This window comes from Ctenopharyngodon idella, chromosome 1 (genome assembly GCF_019924925.1).
Source record: "Ctenopharyngodon idella isolate HZGC_01 chromosome 1, HZGC01, whole genome shotgun sequence".
In the NCBI taxonomy this organism is placed as follows: Eukaryota; Metazoa; Chordata; class Actinopteri; order Cypriniformes; family Xenocyprididae; genus Ctenopharyngodon; species Ctenopharyngodon idella.
The window spans coordinates 35,712,455-35,736,718 of NC_067220.1; the positions used below are offsets into that span (position 1 = coordinate 35,712,455).

Genomic DNA, 24,264 nt, shown 5'->3' on the forward strand with positions numbered 1-24,264 from the left:
TGTACATAAAGCAAGATTGATTTGATATTGTTTCCACGTCAATTCAATGTTAAATAGGTGATTTAATTAAGGTTGAAAAAACATTGATTTTACAACCATGTTGATCTATTTTTCATCATTGAAATAACATTATTTCAGGGTGCAAACCTGATGAAAAATCAACTTAAAATTCAACGTCGTTCAACGTTGATTCAATGATAATTTGGTTAATGCATTAACATTGATTCAACGTTGATTCAAGGTTGTTCTGCTATCTGGGTTATATGTTATGTATATTGTTATTTATGAAAAGTTATTGTTTTAATACTCAAATTTGGAAGAATGTGGAGGAGTCCATGTGGGTGGAGCTTCCAATTTAAAAGCCAGGTTTGTTTGTTTGTTTAGTGTGGGTTGTAGTTTGGAGTTTGCTTGTGAGTATTTCGTGTGTTTACCTTTTTGTGGAAGGATTTATCAGCCAAGTGCTTCGGTGTAAATATTTTGTATATTTCCCCCTATTTTTCCTATTTTTTATTTTACTTTTTTGGTTTGGTCTTCATGTCAATGTATATATTTTTGCACTTTTGGTGAACTGTAAATAAGAACACTATCATTAAAACACCTTGTACAAAAGTGCTATTACGGCCTTGCTATCAGTTTTCTTGTGCGGAACCATTTTATCATCACGCCTCGTCACAAAGCATTAACTTCTTGAGCAATTTGAGCTACAGTACCTCATCTGTTGGATCGGACCACACGGGCCAGCCTTTGCTCCCCACATGCAGCAATGTGCCTTGGCCGCCCATGACCCTGTCGCCGGTTCACCACTGTTCCTTCCTTGGACCACTTTTGATAGATACTGACCACTGCAGACCGGGAACACCCCACAAGAGCTGCAGTTTTTGAGATGCTCTGACCCAGTCGTCTAGCCATCACAATTTGGCTCTTGTCAAACTCGCTCAAATCCTTACACTTGCCCATTTTTCCTGTTTCTAACACACCAACTTTGAGGACAAAATGTTCACTTGCTGCCTAATATATCCCACCTACTAACAGGTGCCGTGATGAAGAGAATTAGTGTTATTCACTTCACCTGTCAGTGGTCAAAATGTTATGCCTAATCGGTGTGTGTGTGTGTGTATATAATTTTTCATGTGCAGATGTTTGATACTGTCCAAACATTTTATTTCCTCTTTCAAAAAAAAAAAATTTGATCATCAAAGGGTTAGTTCACCCAAAAATGAAACTGTCATCATTTACTGACCCTCAAGTTGTTCCAAACCTGTAAGATCTTCAGAACACAAATGAAGATCTTTTTGATGAAATCCGAGAGATTACACAGCTAACACTTCGACGCTTCAAAAAGTTCATAAAGAGATTGTTAAACTAATACATATGAATTGAGTTTAGTCCAAATTATCTGAAGAGACACAATCATTTTATATGCTAAACAGTTTTAATTTAGGATTTTATTCAAGCGTCAACATTCATTAACTCACACCAGTTGTTGTAAATGGAAGCTCAAACAATAAGCATGCTTGCTTGACGTGCAAGAACCAATGAGGTTCATTCTCGCATGGTTTGGAATGACATGAAGTAGAGTAAATGATGACAGAATTTCATTTGTGGGTGAACTAACCCTTTAATGCAAGAGGAGGTTGCTGGGTTTTATCAGATTACAAACACTTCACATTATTTTTTTCACAACTTCAGAAAACTACAATTCATGTGAACAAAAATGGCATTTATTGTTGTAGGCAGGCAAAAAAAGAAACCAAAAACAGTTGAGGCTCATCTTTAAGTATAAAAATTCTCAATATGAAACATTCTTAAAATATAGTAAACTAGGAAAATAGAAGAAAACATCAATATAAAAGAGAAATACATGAAGAAAATTAAACAGATGAGTAACACTCTGTACCTTTGGGTGGTGAATGCATAGCATACACTCTTATGTTTAATCAAGCACAAATGCAAGCATACACATGATGCATCGGCTCACACACGCAAGGATCCACATGCACAGATACATTCATGCCAAACAATGGCACGTTCTTTAGGTCATTAGAAGTTAATCATTATAAAACAGGTCAATAAATGACCTAACATACAGACTGGCCCAAAAACAGTACAAGGACAGTAAAGAACAGTTAAAAAGAGCTAAATCATATTTTATACAAAATCCTTGAGTTTGCAAAATTCATTTTGGCAAACGATTACTAAACTGACCCTTGGGGATCAGTAAAGTTTTAACTATCTCTCTACCCATCTATCTATCTATGAAGTGCTTGCTATTCTTCTGTCATTTCACTGTATCCAGCTCAATCTTAATTCATTTATTCTTCTGTATTAAGGATGAACATATTTAATGCTGTACTCATAGTGAAGCAGCACCAAATTGGTTTTCTGTACCGTGAAAGGGTGATATTTCATAATGTATAACTATTTAGATGCATTAGACATTTTTTTTCTCAATGATCATATCAAGTACTGTTATATTATCTGAAGAACAATAATTAGTCGGGGTTCATATAAACCAGCATGAATGAATTAATTCAATGTTTCCATAAAACTCATTTTGAAATCAATTTGATATTAAAATTTCTGCTCTATTTTGACCCTTCAAAACTCTGAATCTTATGCACACACCATCATCCGTACAAAAATATTACAAGTTCTCAGTAAATTTTGAATACATGGAATGATCTATGAAAATACAAATTATAATAAAAGCATTCCTATGCAAACTATACTTCTCAGTTTTAGTGAACAGCTTCCAGTTAGAGGTACAAGAGTTGACTGTTTTACACAACTTACACAAACTCACACTGCAACATAACTTAAGCATATAAAACATCTCTGCTGCTTCATTAACCAGCATTTTCTTAGTCTTTCAATTCCCTCGTTTTTCTACATCATGAGTCCCCTCCACCTCCCATTCTTGCTTTTCACACATTCCTTTCTTTCCTTTTTCCTTCAAACCATTCACCTTTAACCAAATATCATCTTAGTTGTGTTACTTCATGTACTTCGTATTGAGATTATAGAATACACACTAAGTTGTGCCTCTGTTTTAATTCACACAGTTATTTGTACCAGTTGGTCACATTAGTTATTTTCATATTTAAATCACACATATTTCTGTGCTCCCTATTTCAAATGCACATCTAGTACCATCATTTTTCTTCCATTGCCATCGAGCACATCCTCTCACAGCTGCTGTTCCTCGTCTTCAGTGATGCCCTGGGCTTTGAGCTCCTCTAGCACATTGTCGAGATAGCCAGAATCTGGAAAGCCATGTCCAGTAAGATTGGAGCCAAATTCTGTCTTGTGGTGGACCTCATTCCAGATGACAGTGTCTGATTCTCCTGTGGTGCTGGAGGTTCCCACTGAGAAGATCAGCCGTCGGTCCCACGCCACCAACAAAAGCCTTAAGACCTAAGAACCGGACAACATATTGATATAATTGGAAACCTTCAATAATAATTAAAACTACATTAAATATTAAAGTGTTCTAAGGCCCTTTTTGGTGCATTTAGTTTAACAGCAATAAAATGTTGCAATGCTAATTTTTGCAAAACTCTAATAAAAGTAACCTTACCCTTGTAATGCATTTAAAAAAAAAAAAAAAAAAAAAAAAATACCCCTTTGCATTCCCGAGTCCGTTTGGACCCATTGGAACGCCAGCTTATAAAACAGTCTTAACAACTTCATTTTTTCCTACTAAAACCATGTTTCTGAGCAGTAACTTCTCATTAATGAGTGAATGCACAATTTCTTTAAAGGTTCTGAATGTTACCATGTTTTTACCATGCTATTACTACATTTACCCCCTTTTTATTCATTAAAAAAAATTATACATTTTTTTGAAATATAAACTTTTACAAGAACTACAGCAAAAACCAGTGTGATGCAAGAACATATATTTTATCAATATTTATGAGAAATCTTATTTGAATATATCAATATATTAAATTTATAAGGACATATAATATGAGTTGCTCAAAACGGTCTTTAATTTATGAAAATTACACATTCTTGTTCTAACAAAACAACATCAATATTACTATGAAATGTTTTCAAACAAAAATATATTAATTTTACTTACATAAAAAAAAAAAAAAAAAAGATGACATACAGTCTTAATCTTCTTTTCATGCTGCAGTGGTTCAACAATAGGTGGCAGCAGAATAAAATGTGGACCTCTTCTTTTTTTTAAACCCTCTTTCCTTTTTTAAATTTAGACTATTTGGTCTATGAATTTCTAATCTACAAACAGATATTAATTTAATGTCATTTAATTTGTCATAATTTCATGTGTAAAGCCACAGTTCATTTCCAGGTCGAAACGGACCCACAAAAGGAGTAACAATTTAGTTTAAATGGTTATATCTCTTACATTTAAAATAATAAAAAAATCTGTAAAAAATAAATAAATAAATGATGTGTATTTTGACAGTCTTAACGGATATCTAAAGTTTCATTTTCATACTAAAAACTACTTTTTTAGAAATTTTATCTCATCTGGGTCAAAACGGACCCGAATGCATTAGACTTAAGTTTGTCCTTAGAGAAATAGGTGTATTTATAATTTTGTCAACTGAAACTCCTTGACAGCACAGAGTTGAGGTCCATTCGTCCATTCCGTAATATTTTACAATATCGTCCCCTTGAAATTATAAGGTTCTATCTGACATTTTTGTCAAAATTAAGTTATTCGCATATTCTTATTTTATGACAACTTATTTACATTATATGGTGTGTTTTTTTTTTTAATGTTGTGTACATTTTGGGACTTATTATTTAGAAAACAAAAAGGTTCTATCTACAAAGTTGAACGGAATGCAAAAACTTTGAAGCTCAATATCTCAAAACTGCTCAGAATGCAGAAAGAACCTTATAACTCCAAGGGGACGATATATTTATATAGAGATATGTTTCCAGTTTATTTCTGTTGACCAGTAACTGAAAAACAATTCCATATGCTGCAGTGACGTAAAAAAAAGATTTCATTTAAATGAGTTCATAAAAAAACAAAAAAAAAGGTTACAGAGGTTACATTTTTTTTCATATTGCACTGTATGGTTGGTAGGACTTACCTTGCGTCCTTTTTCATTGTCTGGGAGATAACAATGTCGGGGAAATCCTCTTGCAGTGAAAGGCTTCCGTGGATTTGGATGCTCAGGACCCTTGAGAGAGACAAGAGAGAAGATATTTTATTAATATGATAATGATGGCATGTAGGCCAAATGTAAATGCAACCAAGATGCTCTGAAAATGGACTACAATCTAACTTTCTCAAATATAACATATATGAATATAATTTCTTATATATAAATTATAATTTTAATAACTTATTTCCTGAATATATTATATATATATTATATATATATATATATATATATATAGAGGAGTTTAGTTATACCTGTATCCCAGCCGGTATGTTGTAGATGATGCGAATGGTTTTGCAGTCTGGGTGTCCTGGAAGTGAGTGCGGGATGACATGGTACTCCATCTTACCAGGCGGCTGGTTGCCTGTTTTTACTCCATATATTGTCTTGCATGTTGGACACTGCAGACTGCCATCTTTGTTGCCATTGTTGTACATGGCCACTAGGCACTGCAGGTGATAAAGATGCCCACATTGCGCCAGTCGTCCGACCGACTCTGCACGTGAAACACTCGCTACACCTGGACCCTTATACCCCGAGGGCCCCCCCAGAGCCTCCATACAGATGGTGCAATCCTGAAAGGAAATACACAAAGCTGAAATAGCATGCCATTAGCCAACACGTAGATATAAAAGGTTAAGAAATGGATTTTATTAGTTTACATCAGGGGTGTCCAAACTCAGTCCTGGAGGGCCACTGTCCTGCAGAGTTTAGCTCCAACTTACCTCAACACACCTGCCTGGAAGTTTCCTGTATGCCTAAAAACCTTGATTAGCTTGTTCAGGTGTGTTTAATTGGGGTCGGAGCTAAAGTCTGCAGGACAGTGGCCCTCCAGGAGCAGGATTAGACACCCCTGGTTTACATCAATGTTTTTTTTTTTTTTTTTTTTTTTTACATCCTCCTTTAGCCAATAAGATGCGGCATTTTATATCCAGCCAGTCTTTTTAGATGGAGTGTTTGGTTTCTAAATGTCTCTTGAATTTCAATGGTTTTATGATTTTGGCAACCAACAAATCGTCACACAAAAGGCATTGTAATCAGAACAAAAAATGTTTATCCTGGTATCTAATGTAGTCTGGGTCATGTTTTTTTTTTTTTTTTTTTTTTAAACTTGCATAGTTCATACGTTATAGTCACATTTAGATTAGAGCTAATATAGTTTACATTTTGTGACGATACAAGCAATCATGCAGCTGAGATTTGCAATGATATAGTATATATTGCTTTACATGACTATGCAGAATAAGTATGATGTACTATATATCCAACTTTTTAATAGATTGTTGGGTGATAATATAGTTTACATATTTCGACAATATAACAATCAAGAAGTTGACTTTAGCTATAAAGCACACACTGCTTAACGTACTGTATGTATCTGGGTAAGGCTGCATATACATTTTTTTTTATTAGTATTATTAATTTGTTATCTGGTGATATTTAGAAAAATTAAACCTATGAGGTTTTGTTCAATTTATTACAATTTGGTGTTATACATTTTTATTAATCAAAGTATGACTAATGAATTTGCACCAAAATACTGCACAATAAAATCCTTCATTTAAAGAAAAAACACATATTGTTACAGTTTTAATTAGGCACAATTGCATGGTTAGTTCCATCTTATTATATGCACTTATATGTGTGTGTGCGCAGAATTTCATGTTTATTTTGTACGATTTGAGAGAAATTTTTAAAGTAAAATTCATTCTAAAATAAACTGATGCGCCTTTGGAAAAGACACTAACTTTTCCTGTCTCTACATGTTTTCCAGAGGATCCGTAAAACCACAGATCTACGGTAATACATGCCCTGTATGCAACCTTTGCTGCCAACTCAGATATCATCTAGGCTGAAGCCAAAAACAGAGTTACAGAAGAGGTTTAGATCACGTAGAGATTAAAGACAAATTAATAAGGATGTCTTACTTCTTCTGGTGGATTCCTGACCTTCTGTAAATACCTTTTTACCACTTCCTCCGGTGTTTTACCTGGAAAACAAATCACTTTATGTTTAGTATGCAATATGAGATTTCAAATTTGTTGTGTGTATAAATCTGCTGAATGACAATCGATGGGAACAGCTTGTAGTGACTGGTGGTCGTTGCATTTCAGTGGTTGCCACAAGCCTAAATCTGTCATAACAAGTGAGACCCCTTTTGCCACCAGAACAGCCTGAACGTTTTGTGGCATGGATTAAAAAGATGCACGAAAACTTCCTTAGGGATTTTGGTCCTTGCTTCCTTAACAGCAACTTTCAGAAACAAGCTTATGCAGTAGTGCAGTACAATGATTCATCTGTGAAAAATGTCTATAAGTACATGGATTCTCACCTTTGCGGGCTTGTTTTTTGGTGGTCTTGCGGCAACAGTGCCCGATGCCAGGAATTGGTCTGATGTCGCTCTTGCTGACAGGTGGAGGATGCAGAATTAGTTTTGGTGGACGGGTCAAACATACAGGTAGTCCTGCTGCACTCATCAGAATACCAGTAATACCTGCAATGCATCATAATGCATATGTTTTATTAAATTACAACTTGTCATTTATCAGTTTTATTTTAAACAATTTCTGATAGTGTATTAAGAATGTGTCTTGTTTTCCTACCGGCTAAAGCAGGATGGACAGGGCTGGAGCCATTAAGATTCTTCACTGGTACTGTCGGTACCCTAGGAGAAAAAAAGAAAAAGAAAAAGAAAAAACACAATGACAATGGACAATGAAAGGACAATGAACACACTGACTGCTGCCTTACAGAATGTTCTCCTATATCTCCAAAATGCAACTCTTCTCAAAGAGTCAAACCAACAGATTAAGTAATTTGACAGACAAATTATTTAACATCACTCACATGAGAGCAAACGACAACAATCCAATCAATTCCTAATGGACAACATCAAGTCCCTCCCTACTACACATTGAAAAGCCATCTCACTGATTTACATCACAACAGGGAAGAAAAGATTATCGCAACTTCTGTTTCATGCAGACTTTAAGAGACAACAATTTGTTTCATAAAAGCAATGGACACAATGAACCTACAAACTTCAAAACTGCAGCATTTTTACCTCTTGAACTTGAAGATTTTATTCAGTGTAGAATTAAAAATTAAATACTGATATCATGTTAATACTACCCATGTGATAATATACAGCACCAGTATAAAAAAACAAAAAACAAAAAAAACCCACAAAATAAAGAGTTAGTGTAGTGACAGCCCTAATTCAGTGTTTGATTCCTCTGAATTTACTTCTGTAAATATTGTGTAAAACTAGGGCACAGATGCTACCAATTTCATCATTACCAAGTATCTTTTGGCAACCTATTAAATTTCAAAAGTTCAACGTGAAGTACTTGTTCAACGACTAGCATGCACATAAACCATTGTTCTTCTTCTAACATCAACAGTTATATGATACTTAGTGCAATTTAAGCATCAAATTACTATTTTACTCTTATATAAGCACATTTTTGGTCAAATCAGAGTGAAAAATGGGAAACAAAATACCAAAAGGCAAAAAAACAAAACAAAAAGCAACTGTAATATAAAGCCCTTTTACTTCCCTCTTGTCTGTAGTGTTTTCCCACACTTGTTTTCTTATTTACTAGATGGTATGTTGGCCGCCAGCCTTTTATTGAAAAAAAAAAGAAAAAAAAAAAAAGGTTGTGTCTGTATGTAAATAAATAAAAAAAAAAAAGTGCATGAATATAGCAAAGTGTGTTAGTTTTGGTCACAGCTGTTGATGGGTCTGTCTGTATGCATGTCTTGATCTTCCTCATCTGTTTCTAAGCCTAAAGCTGCGTTCACACTACCAGCGACAAAGTGGCACGATCCCTCATTCATTTTAATAGAGAGCTGGTGATTTCCGGTGACACAAGCGACGCGTCTGTTGGCGACAGGATGTAGGCATGTCCAGCGACACGATAAAGTTGAGATACGATTAACTTTATGCAAAAGTCGCTCTACATTTGGGAGCGACAACCAATAGGAGTGAAGTCAGTGGAGCCATGTCATCCATCACTACATCCTGTAGTGAAGTGTTGAGGCAAGATGGAGAAGTTAATTTTAGCGGTCAGCAACTTTCCTATAATTTATGATATGTCTCTGTGGTACTCGCTGTGCTGACTCTGAACATGAATGGCTGAATGCTTTTGTCGCAGATAAATAGCTGCGATGGCAAAGAACACTCGCTGTTTCTCAATCATCTTTAATACTAAGCATTTTACGTACGGATTCCATTTATATTTAGTCTTTTCCTTCCAAAATGTTTGTTTTTAGCTGCAAGAAAACTGAATCATTACAACATGGAGCAACATCTGTGAAAACGAACTAACAGCGAACTAACTAACAGCTAGCCTGAGAAATATCTTGATTTTTAGTTGTTCTGACCAATTTTAACACTTGTTTTGTCTTATTTTAAACAATTTTAAAGTCCCCCTATAGTCAATAATTTTATCCCTTAAAACTCATCTTTGATCACCAAAATTAAATATGTAAAGTTTTTCCTGTGAGAAAAAAAATTATTCATGCCTTAAAATAGCTTGAATGTAACTCCAAAAAAACCCAAAAAACAAAATAACGACTTATATAGTGATGGCCGATTTCAAAACACTGCTTCATGAAGCTTCGGAGCGTTATGAATCAGCGCGTCGAATCAGCGGTTCGGAGCGCCAAAATCACGTGATTTCAGCAGTTTGGCGGTTTGACACGCGATCCGAATCATGATTCGACACAAAAGATTCAAAATGGTCTGAAGCTTAATGAAGCAGTGTTTTGAAATCGGCCATCACTATATAAGTCGTTATTTTGTTTTTTTGGCGCACCAAAAATATTCTCGTCGCTTTATAATATTAATATTAAACCACTGTACTCACATGAACTGATTTAAATATGTTTTTAGTACATTAATGGATCTTGAGAGAGGAAATGTCATTGCTGGCTATGCAGGCCTCACTGAGCCATCGGATTTCAACAAAAATATCTTAATTTGTGTTCCGAAGATTAACGAAGGTCTTACGGGTGTGGAACGGCATGAGGGTGAGTAATAAATGACATTATTTTCATTTTTGGGTGAACTAACCCTTTAAAGCATATTAAAAACACCACATAGACATATAAACAACATTAAAAACTTGATTTTTACCACAGGGGGTGGTGAAAAGATGACTCAAGTCATCTCGAGTCCCCCTAGGGAGTTTGTTGAGGCCCCCTGGTTGAAAACGACTGTTCTAGATTCTTCCTGTTTGTCTGTGCATAGTGATTTGGAATAATTTTTGAATAGCGTAATTTCAAGTGTAACAAGTACATAGCTGACCTAAATAGCAATGCCTCCGTTTACGGTTACATATCCTTATTGTCATGATCCCTTCCTTCCGAAACTCAAATAACAATAATGTTCTGATACCAGCAAAGGATATGACAAGTCAGTTGACAAAAAAAAAAAAAAAAAGCTGCAGTGTGACATTTAGGGACAGGTGAATCTGTAATAAACAACACCACAATAATAATGAAAAATAAAAAACTACTATATACTGCCACGATTTTTTTCTCTTGAACGGAGGTTCTGTTTAAGGCACACTTTATTTGCAACATATGTTTTTCACATGAAAGTGAAAACTGAACCAAATATGCTGAAGTGGTTAAGTGGTAAAAGAAGTACTTGTTGAGTGTTTGCTTAAAATGATGACATGACAGGTTACTAATGCATTTTAGACAATCATCAACACTGCAGCAGTAGTTTTAATTTATATGCCGGTTTTGTTTTCCATTGAAAAACAGAAGTGTCAGACATGCGAGGGTAGATGGCTGTTTGGGTAAGGCCAACAGGGAAGCTTTTGACCTCCACTGAACCCTTGATCTTGCCTATACAACAGACTTGTCTCTTTGTTTTCTCTCTCTCTCACACACACACACACATGCTCAACAACTGCTGCTCTATGACTCCAGATGGCTTTACGTCTGAAACAGAACATTCCATTAGAAAGAGCACCAGATTCATAATGTTCTCCTGCATTAGAAAGCACACATGTGTAAGATGATAGGTTATTTATTTATTTGTATTTGCTTTGTAATATAGCCTAGGTCCAGTTTGTATTGATCAATATATTGATATCATCAAAATAAGATGCAAGAGAGTAAAGACTCCAATTCTACCTGTGGCTGTATCTAAACATACAGGTTATTCTTAAAGACGTCCAGAACTTCAATCCACCCTAGCTACATCCAAAACCCCCATCACCAAAAGTCACATCTAATGCTTCAGGAAACACTGGGACACAATTGTTACAACATTCAATGTCAAAACCTTTTGCTCGTTACCCCAACTCCTTCCTAACATAGACATGCACACACACTCTACGATGTCAAACGCTTTAGTGAGACAGCATTGTGTTGCTAATGCAGACCAGCCCATGTCATGTCAACAAAGGTTGCTGCAGAAACCCAGCGTGAACACGAAATCACCACTGAGAGCTGCGGGAAAAGCCACAGAAACAGCTATAGACATAAAGGGGGTGGGGATGGAACGAACAAGACCATTCTGTCCCCAGATGGTCATCAAACAGAGCAGACATGGATGATTTAGCAGTGTGAGAAACGTGAGAAACACACTCCTACACAGAAGAGGGGGAAAAATATGAACACACTCGCTATGTTTCTGTCCAAAGTTGCAAATTTAACTTATGCGCAAAATTAGCAGATAAAGCACTGTTCTTATCCAGTGAGCTGAAGAGAAAAAAATAGTCACTTCATGATAAACTGGCGATAAATATCACTAAGAAAAATGGAGTTGATGAAGTAGGAGAAGTCTCTGAACAATAACATTCATAATTCGTATATATAATACGAATTACGGAGCGCGCAGATGAAACACAATAAACGCCATCATGTTAACTTGCTTTCTGAGGAGGATGCCTGCTGTTTGGGAATGCAGTCATTTAAGATAGTCCTGGGAAGTAATTGTACCGAACCAAAACACCATTTCAGATACTGTGCAACGAGATTGGTCCGCTGGTTGGTCCAGTTATGCTGTCCCATTGAAAGTCACATGTCTTTTTTAATCCGCATTGAGGAATTTATTTAGTAAATGTGTTTTAATCATAGTTTATAAGCATGTTTTCTTATTGGATAAAAAAATATTCCGACTCAGCGTACGTTTTTTTATGCGCATTTTTAGAATTTATACGCATCTTGGCGTTTCCTTCCAGTGTTTTTTATGTTATATCCCAAAATGCACATAAAAATTCACAAAGGTTTTCTACCAGAGTAATCACAGGTTACTCTCTGGCCACTTTCTGGCTGTCAGTGGAACATGCCGTATAAATCTAAATATAATATTAGTATATTAATATTATAAGACATTATAATATCATAAAAACACACTATTGTTAAAAAGTTTGGGGTCTGGAAGATTTTTTAATGTTTTTGAAAAAACATTATTACTTTAATTTAATTTTTGCATCATTACTCCAGTCTTCAGTGTCACATGATCCTTCAGAAATCATTGTGAATTAAATTCTAATATGCTTAATATGTAACATTTCTTATAATCCATGTTTGAAACCGTTGTGCTGCTTAACATTTTTGTGGAAACCAAATTCAATTTAATCAATTTAACATTTATCCTTGCTTAATAAAAGTATTAATTTCTTTCAAAAAAAATCATACCGATGGTACTGTAATGGTATTGTATATGAATAAAAATGCCTTTTCTTACCCAGAGGCAATAAGGGCCCGTGATTGTGCCATGGCAATTCTCTGCAAAGCAGGCCGACTAAGCCCTGCCAGACTGGCACGAGGTGGTATTGGGGCAGCACAGGCAGCGGAGCGCTGAGAGGCCAACATTGTTGCAGATGACATCTTAACTGTGGATGGTGTAGGACTGGTTGACGTGTTAACAAGTATGGCAGTTGGCACAAATGTTGCTGAAGACGATGTGTTTGGGGCGGATGGAGGCTGCTGATTCGATGATGGCAGAGTTGGAGGTGGGGGCAAAGATGAAGGCGTTGGGCGACTAGAGGAGACTGAGAGATTGGCAGTGCCTGAAGTGAGAAGGGACAAAGACTGATCAAAAACAGCAGAATTCTTGGCTTCTTCCGAGGGCGAGCATTTTAAAGATGCGCCATGTGGTAGTGTATGAGAATACGAGTTTAAAACAGACATGGATGCAGAGGAGGATGGAAGTGTCCCAAAGTTGGATTTAGGACTGTTTGGCTTTGTTGCACGTCCTAGTGTCTGTGATGCAGTGCCATTTGCCTTTACACTCAACACCAGCATGCACTGCTGGCAGGCACAGGGCTGTCCAAGAGGAGCAAGAGATGATACAGAAAGCATCCCGCTTGGGTAAACTGCACTTCCTTTTCTACTTAGGGTAGAACCAGAAACGCCTACCCCAAGCAGTGCCCCGTTTGACCCTCCACCTGATGTAACTCCTCTAGCCATGCCTCCAGCCCCTGAGCCAGTACCCCAAGCCTGTGAAGTTTTAGGCAGAGGCCCAGTAACTAGAGGGTAAACCATGTCTGAGCGTCTCTGGATGCGCCTCTGCCGCTGCGTTTGCCTGTTAATCTGGGTCATGGTCTGGAAGTCCACAAAGTAGCAAAAGCCCAACGATGTCAGGTCCAGCCAGGGTTGCTGTCGGTCCCGTGCCGCTTGCAAGGCAATGCTCACCTCCATGTCATAGGCTGTCCAGGAACCTGTGTCATTTTCCCACTCCCATATCCAACCTTGGCCTGGTGCTGAGGTGGGGTCATAGAAACTCCGTCGCACTGGTCTTAACGTACCTGAGGAGGTAAACGAAAGGGTTATAAATCAAATATTAAAAAACAAGATATAATTAACATGTTAAATAAAGTGTTTTCCTACAAGAAAGGCAGCCAGTCAACATGTTACGCATGTAAAGGCCCTGATTTACTCACGGCAAAGTTCTTTTTGTTCATCTCTCGAAGTAAAAATATGTTTAAAATAAATGAGCAGCGGTATACAGTTAACGAACAAATCAATGTCACCTGGGAGCAGCGTTTAGGTGAACATACAAATATGGAATGCACACCTTTTCTCTCAATAACAAAATACAGTTATGAAAGAAACTGACCATAGCAACTTGGATACATTTGCACTAGCTCTGTAATTTGGCACTCCAGTCAAGTCACGTCACGTTTATTTATATAGCACTTACAGATTGCTTACAGCAAGCAGCATTACAGTAACATGAAAAAACAGTGTGAGTGTCTCTTTCAGCTAGAATAACAGCTTCAATTTCTACTATAAAACAGCTCTCCAGCGTGTTCATGTTTTTACTCAGACGTCTGACCTCGATGGACTGAATAGAGGAAATTTCCATGTCAAAGAAAGCAGAGCCCCAGAGCACACCTACTTATTGAGTAATAGCCATGGACCAATGGTAGTTCGAAGGTGTTTACCATAATAAAGCAGTTTCAAACTCTCAAAATGAACTTCATTTGTTCAAAATTACATCACACCAGTTTGTTATTCGATTTCACTTGAAGTACATCAGGGCCTTAACTTTCATTTGACCATCAGCCTTCCACTTTCTTCTTTCATAATATAAGTAACAGAACAATACTGTAAATCAACGACACCCAACTGGTATTATAAGAGAGAACAGCAGGATTGATAATGGCACAATGTCTCCAATGTAAGCATTAAATCCTCCATTATAACGACTGAATGCCTATTGTTGTGCTTTGAGAATCCTTTGAATTTAAACCCATTCATCAGAGCAGAAATAGGTTTACACTCTTTCCAGTAAGACTGATCAGATCAGGATCTTGAGTGTTTAGAGCAAGAATTCTTCCATTTAAAGCAGTAACTGGGACAAACATGCAACATTCATTTAGCTAATGCACAAAATACATTTAGGAAGTCATGACAGTGCTGGGACACACAAACAGAAAGAAAAAACGCATGTGAATAAATAGATTTGAGCATTAAGCAAAGAGCACTGACCACTGAGCACAAAAGACCCACTGAGGCATGAACTTTAGCACAAGAAGAGAACTGGGAGTTCTAGAAGCCATAAAACGAGTGAAAGGACATATTCTCTTTTTAACACCCATACACACCTACTAGATCTTCAAATAGTACAAAACACTTCATGTGTGCACGATTCTGCAGACATTATGGAACTTTATAAAGCACGTTCCAGAAATGAGGTGGAGTAAAGCAAGACATCAGCTTTGATCATCCTTTATTGTGTCTGAACTCACTTTACCAGCTCTGAGCCTCAATCACAGTCATGCCCTCTCAGCTCTATTGTAATGTCTTTTGTTAACAGATATATAGATAACTATTTGCCTATGCTTTTTTTCCTTTTGCTGCTTGTGAGAAGTCATTTCACTGAATTATACAGTCAAGCTAATGATAAACTGTATTATGGGATTATGTGGTATTTAACCATATGCGAATAGCATATATGTCTTAAGGCAGGCACACTGAAATTATGTATCTCAGGGGCTGCTTTTAGAAAATGTGGTGTGTTCAGGGGCAAGTGAATATAATAATTTTATTAGAAATTAAAATATATTAAAAAAAATATTTCAAATGTAATTTATTCCTGTAATGGCAAAGCTGAATTTTCATCAACCATTTCAACAACCATTACTGTGTTCATGTTTTTACTTGCGGACGTCTGACCGACAGACTGAACAGAAGAAATTCTCATGTCAAAGAAGGCAGAGCCCCAGAGCACATCTACTTATGGAGTAATCACCATGGACCAATAGTAATTTGAAGGGGTTTACCAGTCGAAGCAAACTTTTACAGAAAGTTTTCTTTGGCAAGCTGTTTCAAAACTCCCAAAATGACCTTCATTTTGGCCTGATTTTGTTCAAAATGATGTCACACCAGTTCGTTATTTAATTTAACTCATAAGAGCCTTAACTTTCATTTGAACATCAGTAGCCTTCTACTTTGTTCTTTCATAATATAAATATCAGAGCAATACTGTAAATCAAAGACACCCAACTGGTATTATAGGAGGCATGTCACAATGGCCCTCATTTATCAAATGATCGTATGCCAGAAAACTGCGTACGTTTTTTTCCACGCAAAATGTGGCATTTATCAATATGAGCGTGAGCAGTGGCTACGATCAAATCTCACGCCAGGTCTCAGCTTGTGTACGAAAGTTTTTGAGTTAGCGGAAACTTGAGTGCAGCATAGTAAATCTGGTGGAGAACTGTTACGAGAACATTTAGATTATTTTCCTGACCGACAATCACTCACTAACCGATCATTAACCATTAAACGACACGATTAAAATGTCAAATTAAAATTAAATTAGAATAGATGCGTCTTAAAATACCACAAATGGTTTTTTTTTGTTTTTATTTCCAGGGACTTCGCTTTGGATGCGCAAATGGCAACATCAACAGTCATTAGGATTCACACATCATGCACCTGCAACGCAGAGAAAAACAATAATATAGCCTAAAAGGAATAAAAAAATAGGACTACACAAAATATATTTCACTGAAATAATTAACAGATTAACAAAACAAAAGAGAAAAACTGAATCAAGTAGGGCTAGTACAGGCTACGCTCGCATTGTATTTGTTTTTTTTAATTATTGATCGTGCAGGCGCCTCGCTCACACATGCAGACCCAACATATCAGTTCTAGCATTGCTTAATTTACATTTTAGCCATTTATCAGCAAACTAAAATGAAGACAAAGTTAACACTGCTCAGTTTAAATGGTCCGCTATCCATCTGTACCAGTCGGTGCACGCAACGCCCAACCAAACACGTTTTTGCACATGAGAAAGATGATGTTTTACATGATGTTTTATTAACAAAATTCGGGAGGAGCAACGTTTAAATAATCTGACTAATCGTCACGTCATTTCAGCCAGCTGTTAGCAAACAGTAATCAACATATCTACCCAGTCAGCATGAGTGAAACATATATAGTCACAGTCGACTCACCCATATTCCTCGACAGTTTTACAGCATCCCTCCACCACCCCGTCTCCTCACACTTGCCTGGTTACTTTCCTAACCAGAATACGGTGGGAGTACTCTGGGTTCGGGCCAAATACCGAGCTCGGAGCCCTCTCCTCAGACAGCACGCCAAATACGCATACTATTATGCATACTATTTACTATCTGATTATTTCTAAGTGTGAACTCGTGAAGTGGATATTGAAACAAGAGTGAAATAGAAAGCCTTGTTTACATAAGGAACAGTAGTTCAGCAAGCAATAAATGTTACATCGCGAATATGGAAACGTTTGTCTTCTTCCCGAATGAGAGAGGTAGGCTATGTGAGCCCAGTTCAGTTTTGCTTTAAATAAATTAATTTCTGCTTTAAATTGAATGCCACTGTAGCCTAATTTGTGTTTCAATTTATAATATATAGCTACTTATTTTTCGTTCTTGTTCTGTTTTGAATAAAATAAATTTAAAGGATTTTCTGTGGAGTGAGGTACTAAAATAACGAAGTTTATATAGGCCTATATTAATGTTTGTAAGTATTTAGTTTTATTTACCAATATTTTTATTTAAATTAATTTTATTATTTGCAATTACATGGTCGAGGGGTGTTTTTAGAGTAAGATAAGTTTCTTTTTCATGCGATTACTTCATCTTCATGGCTGGGTTACGTTTCTCTGTGTCGTAAACTATAGGGCGAGGCTTCTAAAATTTGGGGCGTGATATTTAAATGACGATTGTTTTCAGCCGCCACATTTATCAACACCCATTCATACGTGCGAAGGAAATGGCCGCATACGAAAGTTTAATGAATCACACGTGAGCGTTGTCGTAAGCTGATTTTTCCATTCGGATGTACGCTGGTTTCTACGTTCGTTTGATAAATGAGGGCCCCTGGCTCTAATGTAAGTACTACAATCAATCTTCCATTATACCGACTGAATGCCTATTGTTAGGCTTTGCAAATCCTTTGAATTTAAACCTGTTTATCAAAGCAGAAATAAGTTTACACTCTGTCCAGTGAGACTGAATTGGCTGGGAATAGATCAGGATCTTGAGTGTTTTTTATTCCTGTGATTTTCAACATCATTACTCCAGTCTTCAGTGTCACATGATCATTCAGAAATCATTCTAATATGCTGACTTGCTGCCCTTCTGATCAATTCAATACATCTTTGCTGAATAAAAATATAAATTTCTTTAAAAAAATGTTAGGCTACTGACCCCATTTGAATGGTAGTGTACTTGCATGTGCTGATTGTTTGCATCACGATTTTGAAAAACATAAATAAATAATAATAATAATAATAATAATTAATTACTTCATGAATTGTGATACATTTTGTGACTAAATTTGATTATTCTAGCAATTAATGTATTTTAAGTTTTTCGACCCCGCCTGCACTGCAAGCAACATGGTGTGACGCTCCCATAAGTCTCCCAACAAGGCTGTATGCACTTCATTTATGGACAATCTATCACAAAAAAACCCTCTCATGATATCGTAATAGCAGGACTTGACATTAACACCCACCAAATGCGGGTGGATTTCAGGAGTGGCGTGTAACGCAGTCACTCCTACTAGCCACTTTGGCGGGTTGAATTTTATATATAATATAGGATATACAATTTTCAATTGTAGTCTTTTAAAAAGGCATCTGAAATAATAAAGTATGTGCAATGTAGTGTTGTCAAAAATATTGATTTTTCATTAATACATATTGATACTGAAACAACAGTTCCAATACTTATTTTCCACAGATTAGATACACACACAAACCCACCTCCCCTCACTCACTTGTTTCATTTGCTCTGGATGAATATTGTTGGTGTTACAGGGCTTGAATTTCAGCATGGGATTGCACGTATTGCGCATAATTTTACTCATTACCGCAGATTTTGTGCTCACACCTGAAGTACACGCACATAAGCCGCCTTATACTAAATTGAGTTATTTTTCGCTGTTTATATATTGTGCTTAAACAGTAAAATACATACAAAGTGTAAGTTAACAGTATAATGGATCCGTGTGTCAGGTCTTAAAGTGACAGCAGCCTAATATATACCTGCTGACAAATTATGAGATGATATTAAAAATATCGGTAACACTTTACAATAAGGTTCATTAGTTAACATTAGTTAACTACATTAGTTAACATAAACTAATAATGAACTGCACTTATACAGCATTTGTTAATCTTTGTTAATGTTAATTTCAACATTTACTAATACATTATTAAAATCTTGTTAACATTAGTTAATGCCCTGTGAACTAACATGAACAAACAATGAACAACTGTATTTTCATTAACTAACATTAACGAAGATTAGTAAATACAGTAACAAATGTATTGCTCATGGTTAGTTCACGTAAGTTAAAACATCTATATGGCAGTTTTTGCCCCATGGTATCGATGTCAAAATTGTGGCCAATGAAAATGCTGAGTGGCTAGTAACTTTGGAAAACCCCTAGCCACAGTGGGTGGTGAGCAAACAAGTTAACATCAAGCCCTGGTCATAAGTAAAGTAAATGATTCCATCAGGATCTGTCAGTATTGATCGTGATGCACTGAAATTGTTATTTAATACTACAGTCTCAGTTCAATCTAGATAAAACTAGATAATACTGTGCCTCCTCTCAGCATTATGGCCACAGCAACAGATGGCCATGTCCACTTTCACATGCCAATCATACTGCCTGCACTTAAGTTTGCAAGCTTGTGCTAGTATGTGAGTGGGAGTAAAAGGCTGTGCTTCAGCAGATCATAAACTGTGACATTGGGTTAAGGATCCCAGGACCTTTGCAGCGTCACAAAGCCCTATACAGCAGGTGTACAGAGACTGTCCATCTGTTCCATTGTTGTTGGCTCTGTGCCTCCATCATTGCCCTGATTTTCATTTCCCTTCCCTCTTTCAAACTAACTTTATTCCCCTTTCTTTACAAAAAAAAAGAAGAAAAAAAAAAAAAGGAATTTATAAGATACAATAAATGCAATGAATTATAAATGCAAAATTATTCCATTAAAACCTCTGACACGTGTCTTATCTAGTGGATTATACCGCCTCTGTAGTATTTGATTAAATAGGATATACATTGTTAATTGTGACTATGATTTCAGTGTAAACACATTTACAGTCTCTGTAAAAAAGTGTGCTCTAGACAAATTTAACCAAAAAAGAACTACATTCATAATGCCTTGAGGGCCCCCCCAGATAGGATCAGGGTCACCTCGCACCACGGGTGGGTGTCCCATGCGTACCCCATTGGGCTTAAGTAAAAATGAGGCACACAAAGGCTTCTTAAAGCATGAATCTAAGGGGGAAAGTGTTGTAAATAAAGAGAAGGGACCATAAACAATTTATTAAGTGTGTTTCAGAACTGAAAATCAGTGAAGATGGACCACAAACAATTTTGGACTAATTAAGATTTTTTTTTAATGTTTTTGAAAGAAGTCTCTTAAGCTTACCAAGGCTGCAGTTAAAAATACAATAAAAACGTAAACATCTGTGGTATTACTATAATTTAATAGAAACATTTTCTATTTCAAGAATCACTACTTCAAAATGTAATTTATTCCTGTGATTCAAAGCTGTATTTTCAGCATCATTACTCCAGACTTCAGTGTCACATGATCCTTCAGAAACCATTCTAATACGCTGATTTGCTGCTTAAGATGCATTTCTTATTATTATCAACGCTGTCAACAGTTTTTGCTGCTTTGTATTTTTCTGGAAACCATAATGCACCATTCAAAAGTTTGGGGTAAGTAAGATTAAAAAAAAAAGAAGAAAGGACACATTGAAACATGACAGTAAAGAGCATCAAAATCAGCATATTAGAATGATTTCTGAAGGATCATGTGACACTAAAGATGAGTAATGATGCTGAAAATTCAGCTTTGCCAACACAGAAATAGATTACATTTTAAAAATATTAAAATAGAAAGCAGTTATTTATAATTGTAATAATATTACACACTATTACTGCTTTTACTGTATTTTTGAGCAAATAAATGTATCTTTGGTGAGCATAAGAAACTTCTTACAAAAGCATTTAAAAATCTAAATTATTCCAAACTTTTGACTTGTGTGTGTGTTTATGGGAAGGAGGGAGTGATAGCAACAGAAATGATTCACAAAATGGTCAGCCTGAAAGAAATTATAACATTCCCTCAGCTCTTCAGCCTAACCATGTGAGAGTCATTGGATGAGGAGAAACACAATCCTGTCCTATGTGTGTGTGTGTGTGTGTGTGTGTGTGTGTGTGTTATACTAATCTTCAGTCTGCAATGGAAAACAGAGTAACTGACAGCACCCCAGGGGCCCAGAGTTGATGAAACTACATACTAGCCTGTTGCACAATAACAACCGCTCCCCTTTTCTCCTCAATCAATCTTTATAGTTTCGTTCTTTCACTTGGAAGTGTGCTCATTTTCCTGGGCAGTGCTTTGTGGAACTCACTCTCCGTGTAAGTGCATCTGAGCAAGCGATTTGGAGGTTTTTTAGGGCAAGCCTTGACAGAGCGATAAGGGTTGTGACTGTCACTAACCTCATATCAGGGATGTCTGGTTGCAAAACATTTCCTGAGTCTCAAAATGATTTGGGTGTTAGAAAAAAGATCATTTTGGGGAGCTGCCTGGGTGTGTATCTCTAAACCATTATTCACGCCAATGCACTTTATCCATGGGGATAAATAGGCAGCTTTGCCCTAAGAATTTGCTATGAGTCACTTTAATCAGTGTTCTCTTACATACCAGACTTCAAATACTTTAAATAGTGCTAAAATTGCGTGATTTTTGCAAGGCCAGACTAACAGACCTAGATAATGTGCTTGTAGCTCATTTCCTTGTAAATTTTATAAGAACACAAGGGTGGAGTTTTGTAACAAGCTGTGCTTACTAGAGCATGACGTGTCTTTTTTCTGTACCTTTATAGTCTCACTCCCTCCATTTGTGTAGTCCAGTCATACAGTGGCCTCAAAAAAGTATTTGGACACATAAAAAAAATGTATGAATTTCATTGCATTAGATGTTTTGCAATCTTTTTGTCTTAATTTTGAGAAATAAAACTACTTTTTTATATTAAATTGTATAACATACATCCTATGTTTGTTAAAATGTCACTTGGTCTCATATTTCGCTATTTAATGAAAAGACATTATATTTGTGGCTTATATATCCAAATACTTTTTGCCGCCAATGTAAAACCATTCAAAAAAAAAAAAAAAACAGCTGCCTGGGTGGAAAGTAGACATAATTCAAAGTAACACTTTGATGGTTTAAACTCATGAGTGCATACATCTAAGTAGATGGGTGTTAAAATTTTGCTGAAGCCGCGAACAACAACACTTCATCAAAACCGTTGAATGCAGACTGAAAGAGAATGTTAACTATAAGCATAGATGTGCTTAGATTTACATTGTATGTTAAAATTATATATTCACCACTTACTTTTTATCAGTACATTTGCTTTAACCATACCTGAGAGGCACTTAACTGTGTCAAGACCTTTTTAACAATCTCTCCATTACATTAACAAATTTTCTTTTACAAGTACTTGTTTTTTAATTACTAGCAAGTAACCAATAATGACTAATATCTTCTTTAGTTTCGCCAAAACATACTAGCACTCATTCCTTAGCGACTACTCATAATCCCAATAGTGGCAACTAACTATCCCATTGTTAGTCATAATAACCAATTTCAACATTTACATGGGGAACTGTGGTTTAGTTTTGACTGTTATGTATTATAATTGTCGCTGGATTCTATTCCAGTTTCGTTCATTAGGTACTAGCACTGCTTATTAGTAATTTCAATAGTTACTAGTATCTATTCCAGTTTTACTAGCACCAGTTTATGAGACACTAGTATTCATTCCCAAAGTGTATTGGTAACATTTCTAACCTCACTAATTGCAATTGCTTATTGAATCAACATACAAAGACTACTTACTTTATAGTTCAATTAAAAATATTGCTGGTAAGTTTTAAAATGTTACTAATAACAGTGGTATTTTTATGTGTCAATGTGACTATCAGCAAAATAATAAGTAATGTAATAAGTAACTTAATGAATGCAAGATGAAGGCATTCCAAGATACTAGTCACTATTAGATTACTTTTAAGTAATATAATAGACAAGTCCATAAAATAGAAACTAGTTCGTTGTAAAGAATAAATGTTAAAATGGCTTGCCACATGTAGAATGATGCGCTTCTGATTTTCATCTTACCGGTATCCTGTCTGAACTGATGCATGGAGTGTAGATCGATGATATAGGGCGACAGGCGGCTGTCAGCTTGGCCTAGAACGACGCTGCCGCCGCGGGGATCGCTTCTTATCACCTCCTCTATGTGGTGAGACACGGCTGGGCTGTACGGCCGCCAGCGCCCGTGCTCGCTGAGCCATTCCCAGACGACCACGGCAGAAGCCAGTAACATCGTGTCCCTACAAGCAGAATAGAAAAACTTAGTACGCATCTCTTGATTTCAATAACCGGTTTTGTGAACGCATGAGGACAGATTTGGTAATGTAAAGCACGGTAATGTTGTAATGACTGGTTTGTAAAACGTCGATAGACACACGAGGATTTGTTTTGAGCGTTTATAGTCCGGTTCTCTGTATATAAGCATAAAATCTCAGGTGCACTCACATTTATGTAGAAAATGCTTATCGCAGCATCAGGAAATAAATCTCCGTATAATTTCCATGGCTGATCGCAACAACTCCTTACGAGTGTCAACAAACAGTCAACGGACCAATATTCCTCTTTCTTCTTTTACACATTCGGCGTTGACTGTCGCTCAGTTGGTGCTTCTCCTCCTTTCTAATAGTTTCTTGTGGCACGAGGTGCGATTTATCGAAAATCATGTAGACTTCAAGTAAATGATCTCTGGCAAAACGCTCGTGGTTTTGTGTTCAGCGCACTGAGTTGACAAAGTGACACCCAACACCTCCTATCATCACACATGAGCGTGAGTAATGCTGGAACTAGTGCTGGAAAGTCCGACTCATATCCGCGAATCGGTTCTTTCGAACAGTTCGTTTTATTGGCCCGCTTAAAAATGAGCGTCATCCCAGCGCGATATATTACATGCTCTAAAATGTACGAGTCCGTAAGAGCAGTGCTGAATCTCTAATATAATAATAGTAGGTAGCTATATTGATCTTA

The 24,264-nt window shown here is 36.4% G+C and overlaps 1 protein-coding gene across 1 annotated transcript; it reads right to left on the reverse strand.

Annotated features, from left to right (window-relative positions):
- Nucleotides 1–1,593: 1,593 nt before the first annotated feature.
- Nucleotides 1,594–24,092, reverse strand: LOC127516217 (E3 ubiquitin-protein ligase DTX4-like). The gene is made up of 9 exons (XM_051900616.1): nucleotides 23,746–24,092; nucleotides 23,326–23,540; nucleotides 12,859–13,921; nucleotides 7,751–7,812; nucleotides 7,480–7,641; nucleotides 7,076–7,137; nucleotides 5,402–5,722; nucleotides 5,076–5,165; nucleotides 1,594–3,414 (listed from the first exon to the last, which is right to left on the reverse strand). Coding segments are annotated over exons 1-9 (2,205 nt in total). The 5' UTR covers nucleotides 23,748–24,092; the 3' UTR covers nucleotides 1,594–3,186.
- Nucleotides 24,093–24,264: the final 172 nt, after the last annotated feature.